Source organism: Saccostrea echinata, unplaced genomic scaffold (genome assembly GCF_033153115.1).
Source record: "Saccostrea echinata isolate AGI-Se365-2 ecotype Australia unplaced genomic scaffold, CSIRO_AGI_Sech_v1 ptg000006l, whole genome shotgun sequence".
NCBI lineage: Eukaryota > Metazoa > Mollusca > Bivalvia > Ostreida > Ostreidae > Saccostrea > Saccostrea echinata.
In genome coordinates, this window is record NW_026889755.1 from 7896389 (window position 1) to 7906701 (window position 10313).

Sequence of the window (10313 nt, forward strand, 5' to 3'; positions counted from 1 at the left end):
TACAGGCCTTCATGATGATAATGTGAGCAATTAAACAACGGAGTAATAGAAACAATATTTTTTTTGTTTACTTTAGATAGTGAACAAAGTTTTTGCATCAATTGTTAACTTACATTACACCAATTCAACTGAACATTAATCCAAGTTTTATTCATGAGAATAAATATACTAAGTAATAATAATAATATTCTGCAAAAGATGTCAAGAAAAATGGATATATATCAGCAAATGAATATAATTTTATTATCTCATATAAATATTAAAGTTTTGAAATAAAACTCATTTTCAGTATTACTTTGTGACATAGTCCATTACAAAAGGGCCCTATCCTGTTTAGCGAAGAAATATAAACTGCTGGTACCGTTTATTGAATCCTTTTAATGGAGACTTGGACAAATATTTCCATTGACCAGCGACATGGTTAAGATAATATTTGTCAGGAAGATGAAGTATACTATGAACATATTGTTTTTCTTCATATTTTGTTACTGATTTTTTTTGCATTACGTAACTATTGAAATGGATTAAATCTTAATGGAACTTTGAGATAGTTTTATTTGTAGTTAAATAAGAACCTTTGTAGGGTAGAGACTTAACCGAAAATCGAAAGTGGCAATTCACGATTAAAGCCACGTGCATTTGGGGATGTATCACGCTAACTTTTACCTTATGGAATCTGGAAGGAAACGTATAATTTCAAAATTTTGACCGTCTACTTGAAAAATGACAATTGTATCTATCACTATTTTATCCACTGCTTTAATATTCTGTGAATGTTGTGATTTCAATATTAGTCCAATACATGGAGAAAGATACATCAGCCCAGTTGTAGCCGTTGTCAGTGCAGTTGGACCACAACAATGTGTCCGTGAGTGTTTGGTGAGAAATACTTGGTGTAACGGTGTCAATTACAACCTCAGTGGCTTCGTTTGTGAGATAATGACAGACATTAATGAAACAGAATTAAAATCGGATTTCTTCAGAATTGAGCGAAATCAGGTATGCATTTAAAGGAGGTCGGGTGGTCATCAAATCACCAACTGATTAACCTTAAAATATGAAATATGATTTTGCTAGCCTAAACTAATAATTAAGAAAGGAATAATACATATACTTTTTATTCAGAGTTTTTTTCTTTCTAGGAGGTTGAAAAAGTCTTAACATTGCCATGGCAACCGAGTCCTCCTTAAAAAAATTTTCTTTATTCTCTTTTATGTCCAAGCACTCAAAATACTTTAAAAAAAAAATGAAATATATACGAGAAAAGTAGATTTAATAAAAAGTATTAATGAAAACAATGACCCTATGATATCAACTACTGATAATTCGAATCCCCGCCTTCATGAGTTTATATTTTTTTCACATGCATATGTGTTATTAAACTATTAGGTTCCACACGTGAAGATATGAAGAATGCATATATCTAATGAAAAAAATCGTATTTTCTATAATATGCATTAAGCCATGTTTGGAAATTTACGACAATAAACCGTAACTGGCCCGTATTTTGCCAAAAAGTATTCATATTTATATAATGAATCGTTTTATATGTTTTAAACTTTTCATCTTTCTCTTAGTTTAACGTATACATTCGTTTAATATATAAAATATAGATAGAGGATATTTACTGTTTTGCAGTTGATTATGAAATTTATTTTAAGTTTTGAACAATATTTTCTCACAAGTGTAATAAATGTCATACCTAACTACAATAATTAAATTTTCTGTTATTTACATTTTCTTTGGTTTCTTTTTTGTTTCTTTCCGTTATTCAGTTTCATACAGCAATGTAGCTAAGCGACTGTGAGAACGAAACTTATCAACAGGGATTTTTAACAGTAACTTTTAGAAACTTTGAAAGTTTCAGTCCATGTCAGGATGATTTATTTACTTAGCTCGCTATATACAAGGAGATTTTTCTGAAGGGAAGGGAAATCTCGAGTTTTGCCGAGAATTATTTATTTTCACATTCAATTTGAAAATATTTCTTGATATTTTTTCACTTTGAAAATATCAATTTTCATGAAGTGATAAATTGCAGTATTTCACTGTTGAAAGTCTGATATTTTATATTACTAATCCTTTCAATATTACTTTACGTTTTATCATTGTAGATGACGGTCCAAAATGTTGGATGTCTCTCCTGTTTTTCATTAGAAAAATGTGTCAAACTGTCTAGCAATAAAACGTGTTGTGTCAAAGGTTGGTATATTAACCGATTTTTTAAATATTGATTTACCTACTTGTGTGTGGAGACATTCAAAAAAGATATTCTTAAAAACATCTGTCTTTACCAAGAAATCGTTTTTCTTAAAACATTCGTCTATAGAATGTGAGGTCTTTGAAATGAAAGATATCCTTACTAACATGTTTTACTGTATTTAAAATAAAAATTCAGATGACTTTGATCCAAAGGACTGCACGACAATACATGAAGTATTATCACATGAACCGAGTGGATTATACAGAATTAAAATCCCAGCCCTAGGTCACGTGATTGTATTTTGTGAAATGGAGGCTGATGGAGGAGGATGGACGGTAATTATCTTATTTGATACTTATAATTGATACTATTTACTCACAAGTAATCAGTTCTTCTTAAAGAGGAATTATTTTTTTGCTAAGGAAGATCACAGTGATTTTTTCACGCGTAGACAACAAAGCGTTTGAATGTAATTTTGTTTCATCTTCTGTTTGAAAAGTCATTTTTCAGTGAAAGGTTTTTTTTCTTGGCTCAGACATAGTCACTGTTCTTGAAAACGACAGTATCATCCCCGGTACCTTGTAAAAGGGAGTATGAGGATTGATAACAGTTAATAAATGTTGTGCTTTGTTATCCATATTGATTGTTGATCGATCGATCGATCGTTTGATTGAATGATTGATTATGGATCTTCGCCCAGTTGGCAGTATCGCGGCCATTTTCCGGCAGAATATCATTCGATGGTTCTCTAAACGATATAATGAATAAAATGTGAAGTTTAACTTTCTTTTAATGAGAGTACATGGGGGTGGGGGGTTGGGGGTATTTTGTTTTTTTTTAAACGAATAATCTTTCTCTTTTGTGCATGTAAAACAATGTAGAGACATAAGTTTTACGATATTTTGTTATTCCAAGATTTCTGAACAAGTAAAGAATAGTTTATTGTGTATAAAAATATTTAGTATTTCACGCTTATTCGATAGTATTTTGAACTAATTTTGTTAAATTTAATCATTCAAAATCTTGTTCATGAATCAAGGTTCAATATTATTTTAAAGGGAAGATGGTTTAGCAAATCTCTGCTAACATGATTATTGGTACATTTTGCACAATTTACATATCGTTGTTCGTTTTCTCCTTGGCTACTTTTAAATGAAAAAAATGTGAAGTTAACAAACAGCAATCTATAAATACACATTACAATTCTGTGAAGAGGGCATAAAACACGGACCCCAGGAAATTCAATAGGTGATATCAAATGCCTAGGAGGAGTAAGCAGCCCCTGTTGACTGGTCACACCTGCCGTGAGCCCTACGTATTGATCATGTAGACGGGATATGCTGTAGTCAAATTAAGCATAAAATCAAAAGCCTTACAATAAGTATGAAAGAAGTCTGCCAAAATACGATATAATGATAGGTTATATTTGCTAACAATTGTCATTATAACGACCATTAGATTTACAAATTTCTGATTTTAAACGAGCTGTAGAAATCCATGTAGCATCAACTTATATGTAGTTAGCCTGCCTAAGTATACCAGTTTCGATTTTCAAACGTGATTCTTGTGAACGTCAAGAAAATATACATGTAAAACGTGTTATTGACCTCGCTCTTTTCTTAATTTCTGTTTACTGTTTGTTTTCTAAGGTCTTCCAACGTCGAATGGACGGATCTGAAGATTTCTACAGAACCTGGGCGGAATATAGGAGCGGATTTGGAAACTTGACAGCTGAATTTTGGTTAGGTAATTATAACGAATTACCGTATATACTCGCTTATTAGTCGGTCGCCTATAAGTCGGTTGTATTTTGAAGATTATTTTGGAGGGATTTGCCATTGACCCGCTTATAAGTCGGTACAACTTTTTGCCAGAATGGTTTGACAATTTCAAATCAATGCTTTTATGTTTTTACCCGTGTTTTAAATAATATTTCAAAAATGACACCGATATTCTTTTTTTTCAACAAATACATTCTATATCAATTCTCTAATGTATTACCTTTGATTAAATAAAATCCACCAACATTCTGATGATATTTATGAGAAACTTGATAATAATTTGTACTTTATGCTTAATCTTAGAATGCATAAATGATGTGTTCAGACTTTTGACAACGATAATTGGAAGTGATTAAAAAAAAAGTACTACATTTTGCATTTCTGAAAAATACCAATCTTTTTATGACTCGGCTGTTAGGCGGGTATCGAGTTTTGGACCAAAATTTAACTCCCCAAAAAATTAATAACAAATATGATTATTTCAATGGCGCCATAAATTCCAACAATTAACACCGAGCATCACATATGGTAATCAGCATTCCTAGTCTTCAAATCACCATATCATAAATTCACTCAACTAATGTTCTTTATAGATTTCTTTTGCTATAAATATGGGCTATTTTGTATATACTATTTTCTGTGATAATCAATATAAACATATCACAGCAAAACTAATCGAAAATATTTAGAATTCAAATTCTAAAATTAAATATTAATATTCATTGTGCTATAACGAAAGTAACTAATTCCTGTAGCAAACTAGCATTAATTCTACTTTCGGTAGAATTGCCGTTATTAATCAGCATATGGTCGACTTATCTAACACAATTGGTAAGTATTTAGATCAACAAGCTTTGTATTTATATAAACCAGGAGTAATATCGTATATGTAGAATTTGTTGCGAGTGCAATTTAAGCGATTTATTTAAAAAAAAATTGATATATAATTTTAGAGAGAAGTAAAATAAGCGATTTTTATTATGTCCAGAAAGATAGCTATAACAACCGATACGGAATAAATTGTTAGAAATATTCAATTTTACTGATCTCAGAACCCTCGCTAATAAAGCCAAAATTGAATCTTCGCTAAAATTCTGCTCATACGGTACTCTAATAAAATAAAAGCTTCAAGCTCTGTACTCTTGCAGATTCAAATGAAGCAAATCAGTGACCTTTATTCAAGGCAAAAATGTACCAAATTATTGACAAATAAATATGGTTTGCTTTTTAAATGAATGATGTCATTAAGTTGACGGACCAATTAACTGTATTTATATAGATACATACTGCCAATATTCTAGATAGATATTTAAAAGGATGTTGTTAATGCCCTCTTTTCAAGGACAAAACTTACAGGTTATTCAATATTTATCTTCCTAAAAAATATGTGTTGGTAAATACAAGTGCCTGAACCTAAATTCCTTTCAAATAACTTGCTGTGATTAAGAAAAACCAATTGATGTCACAGTTATGCTGTACGGAATAAAATTTATGTTTTTATTCCAGTAGTTTGCATTTTATTTTTACTGAAAATGTATTGAAACTTGGTACGTATATAAAATATACGAGGAGTGTATAGTCAAGAAAGTTTTAACTAAATAAGCATAGAAGCACATTACAATCAACACCTGTTATCTTATTTCTTTTAAATAATCATGAAAATTCCTAACTGATAGAAACAATAAAGAAGTATTGCCGCTTTCAGAAGTCGGTGTTTTTAATTGATATGCTTTGATTGGTAAATATCAAGAATTCATGATTTTTATCTTGCTTTATTAAATAATTTCTATTAAAATTCTTTAAAAAGGTAATGACAAACTGTACCATCTACTAAGTCAAGGATTATACGAGTTGAGGGTGGATATGAGTGATTTCGACAATCAGACACGTTATGTTAAATTCAGCAGTATATCTCTTGGAAACGAAGAATCAAAGTATACCATCACTTTATCTGGTTTCTCCGGGAACGTCGGTAAGATTTCTGATTCCACTATTTTTATGATGTACATATTTCTCCACAAGCTTATTTACGACATAGTTTAAGCTATATTTACCTTATTTACACTACGTACAAGTATAAGCTACATTCAGATTTGTTACAACTACTTTTATGCCAACACTGTTGAACCTTGCTTATCTAGATAAAGTATAAACACAATCTAAGGTTCAACTTAGTTTAAGCTACATCAACTTTATTTAAAATCAAGCATAGCTAAACTGAGATCATTTAAACTTAGTTTAAACTAAACCTAGCTTACATGTACATTGTATGTACATGTATTATTAAGTATATAATAAACCTAGCCTAATAATGACTTAGTATAAGCTGCATCTACTTATTTAAAATTAAGTATAGCTAAAATCTTGTTTATTGACAACTTATTATTACATTGATTTATCTCATATACATCGTTACGGTAGTATTTGCGTAGCTTATTTCTATCATATTTAAGTTATATTTACGTATTCTATAGTGGCATTATATTAGAAATCTAAATCAGCGGAGTAATAACACCTTTTAATGATTTTTTTACTGAAAAGAAGAAGGTTCGGTGTTGGCTTAATTTTGCCCTAAAAGTTGATAATTTTAGAGTTCTGAAAATATGACGTCATTACTTTATTACATTTCCAAGTTTTTAACAAAAAAAGCCTCATAATGATTTATTCAAGGGGTTATTTTCCTGGGGAAAAAAGCGTCCACAGCCGCAGCCACTGATTAATATTTTCGGTTATGTTGAAAATCTTTGGAAAATCTCATATCTTGAAATCTTTGTGGCTTTGCATATGGTCAATATTGTCTGAAAGAAAGTTCCAATAAAAATTGATGTATTATGCAATTTTTAAAGAATATACGGGAAATTGCAAAAGTTTATGACGTCAAAACTGGATTTAGAAGGTCATGTAAAAAATAATAAACAATTTGTATGATCTTAATCCTGGAAGTTTGAAAAATTCAGAAAAAATGAATTTTAATTTCTCAAACCAATGTCATAAAAAAAATAAAACAGGGCCAGATTCATATTGAAACCGTACCTTCTTCTTTTATCAAACCACCATCTATTTTTTAAATCTCCTTTAAAGGTGATTCCCTCACTTATATAAACAACAGGAAATTTTCAACAAAGGATCAGGATAATGATATGAGTGAGGGTAGCTGTTCAGTGGGGTACAAAGGGGGGTGGTGGTATGGAAATTGTCATTTTACTAATCCTAATGGACTGTACCTTGGGGGCGTCACATCCATCAACGCCCAGGGCATTACCTACAGCCAATGGCTAGGGCAGTCTTACTCGCTGAAACATATTCAATTTATGGTGAGAAGAGTCGACTGAAAGACGTCCGTTTATACGAAGCCAAAGAATGGCCAATTTTATCAAATGAAAAAAAAATGCCTTAAAGTAAATGGTTGATTCATTTGTTTACTGTTTGAATCAATAAAAAAAGAGGAATTGCAAAAAAAGAAACATATCTAAATATTTAGTTTACTTGTGAAGGGTATAGAAATACTTTAATTTGTTTTTGCTGTTTGCATTCATTATTTTGGAGATTTATGAAAGTATCATGATTATCTATTACATGTATTGATGTATTTAACTTTTTCCCTTTTCTCTATTTTATTTCATATATTATTGTAGGCCACGGAACTCGTCCTTTCTAATTATAATAATATAATTTAAATATTAATGTTCCTAGGGAGTCATGTCATTTCTTTTTTAATACATGTATATATGTATTAATCACATGTTATAATTTAAAGGTACTTAAAAGTTTTAAACTCATATGTCTTTGCTTTGAAAATACCTCTTTTTGGATGTTTTTATACTGACATGTGTCTGATTTATGAGTATGCTCTTGTTAAATTTTCGAGCGAAAACCTCCTTTTATTTCCTATTCGAATTTCCATTGTTGAGAATCGAAATACAGTATGTGGCATAATAAAGTCTTTGAGTCTTAAGCTTGCTGTTTGCCTTTTCACATTGGATTCTTCAATTCTGTCAGGAATGAATAATGAAGAGTGTAATAACATAATATAAACCAAACATTGATTTATAACTTACCTACTTAACTAAGGTAATGAAATTCTGTATTTGTCTTCTAATTTTGCATTTATGTATGTACAATGTATTAAGACAAGCACTAGGGGAATACAAAGGCGTTGCACTTTTTGGTAATATATGTACCTGTACCATGAAAACGTGGAAAATATTATACAAATGTTGCTAGTTTTTGAGGTCAATACGACGATTTAGACACCTGAGGAGTACAATATTCACTGAGCCCGAAGAGCGAGTTGAATATTGTACTTCGAAGGTGGCTAAATCATCGTTTTGACCGAAAGAACAGCAATGATTGTTTTATTATATGATTCAATGATTAAATGATACACACTAATTACGAAATCCATGCCATCTTACTAGTTTACATTTACTTAAGTACTCGCCAAACATAATGAGAGAAATGGGGTTAAAAAAATATAACCAGTTGTATTATTACGAAATTTTGAAATTTATCATTCTACTTTAGGTGCAATGTAGAAATAATAAATATCAGGCACATATATAGGATTGACTTTGGAAAAGGGCATTATAAGGAAAAACAATTACAACTTACCTGAATACAAATCTTTGACTACCCCCCCCCCAAAAAAAAAAAAAAAAATTCTCCTAACTCAAAATATTATATGGTGGAATGTTAAGGTCCATGAAGAAGGGAGAGGGGCTTTCATTGAAAATTTTTCCCTTAAAATTTAAATTAAAACTTGACTTTCTCAAAAGGTGGGGAGAGGGGCAGGTCTCCTGCAACTCCCTGTCCCACACAAACACCTCACGCAAGAATCAAAATTTATATTAGACTTCATTGGTGCATACAGAATTTAAAACACTTAATAAACACGAGTTTCTAAAAAGTATTTTACTACAATATGGGGAAAAAATTTCAAACATCACCAATTTTGAGGGAAACTTCTTCTGTAAAATATATACAGATTTTCGTTTTGTTATCCAACTGAGATTCTGTCATTTTTAATCGAAGTTTGAATAAACGGTTCTACAACTGAATGATAGGGTTTGTTGTGCTGTTTACCATACATATAAATATAAGCTTATCTATCCTTTTATCTGGTTTAAAGAACTATATCTCAAACATAAAAACTGATTCTTTGCCATAAAATCTGTTTCAATTTCACATTACTTTGATTTTTTTTCTGTCCCAGTGCTTCTTAAGATGAAGTTTTTATATGTAAAAAAATATATATATTTTTGCCTTTTCTCCCTTATCTCCTCTTTGATGAAGGCGGTTTACTTTTTACTTTGCTATTTACTTGAACAAAACTTAAATCCCCTTTAACCAAGAACATCTCTTGTGCAAAGTTTTGTTAGAATTAATCCAGTGATTCTGGAGAAGAAGTGGAACAATGCCACAGACAGCTTTACCTATAGATAGACTACGAAGAAACTTGATCAGAAAGCTCACTTGAGCTTGGCACAGTTGACATGAAAAGTGTGATTTTTTATAAAGACCTTCTCAGAGTGTATACCTTTTACATGCTATATACAGAGTGAACTTGAACAGTATATATTCAATAAACAAACAAGTTTTTTTTATTTGTTTGTTCGTTTGTTTCATTGTATTTTTCCCCAGTGAACATGGTGTTATGAATATCATTTTTTTTTCTGCGCAGACCCTTTTGGGTTTCACTGTAAATACGACCCCCCCCCCTTCCTAAAAAACTGACGATAAAAGATTTCTTAGCTTTTCGATATATTTATTTGTTTATAATAATTCATAAGGATAACTGGTACAAAGAGAGCTATTATTTTGCTTTCTCTGTGGAGGAATTCAAATCAGTTACGCAACATTTTTTATTTCAATATTTTTGATGGAAAACAGACAATTTTTAGGGGAGGTTTCCTATAAAATATAAATACAACTCCCTGAAATGACAATTTTACTTAGAAATACATAAATAAACATCTAGTGACAAACGGATAAATATATCAACTAGTATTAAAAGGTATAAACTAGCTCTCAATTGATCTGGTCAAAGTTTTATACGTCTATAACTGGTTTTCAGATGATGCAAGCCAAGTCCAGAGCTTGCAACATTCTGCCATGTTCATATTTAGAACACCATTACCAAAATATTGGTAAAAACCCAAAGATGGTAGATACAATGTTTTTTGAGGAAATAAATTATCTTGAAGGAAATGTGTTTCTGCATCATATGCAGCTTTAGACAACTCAGATTTAAAAATAGTTTGAAAGCATCCGCCCACTCCCAGTCATTTCACCCTAAATAGTTTTTTTTACTGAGGTAGAAAGACCCGTTT

At 30.8% G+C, this 10313-nt stretch overlaps 1 protein-coding gene across 1 annotated transcript; it reads left to right on the top strand.

Moving 5' to 3' along the window:
- The first annotated feature begins 723 nt into the window (after nt 1-723).
- Nucleotides 724-7471, top strand: LOC133180322 (ficolin-2-like). Its single transcript, XM_061314868.1, has 6 exons — nt 724-999; nt 2115-2202; nt 2399-2538; nt 3853-3949; nt 5792-5956; nt 7066-7471. Exons 1-6 carry the CDS (start codon nt 724-726, stop codon nt 7314-7316), a joined length of 1017 nt encoding a protein of 338 aa, XP_061170852.1. The 3' UTR covers nt 7317-7471.
- Nucleotides 7472-10313: the final 2842 nt, after the last annotated feature.

Bases quoted from the DNA above. Each gene is read 5' to 3' on its own strand.
- LOC133180322 (XM_061314868.1), top strand. From the start codon at position 724: ATGACAATTGTATCTATCACTATTTTATCCACTGCTTTAATATTCTGT. The intron at 1,000-2,114 runs GTATGCATTTAA...TTATCATTGTAG, and splicing joins TCAGAATTGAGCGAAATCAG to ATGACGGTCCAAAATGTTGG. The intron at 5,957-7,065 runs GTAAGATTTCTG...TCTCCTTTAAAG, and splicing joins TGGTTTCTCCGGGAACGTCG to GTGATTCCCTCACTTATATA.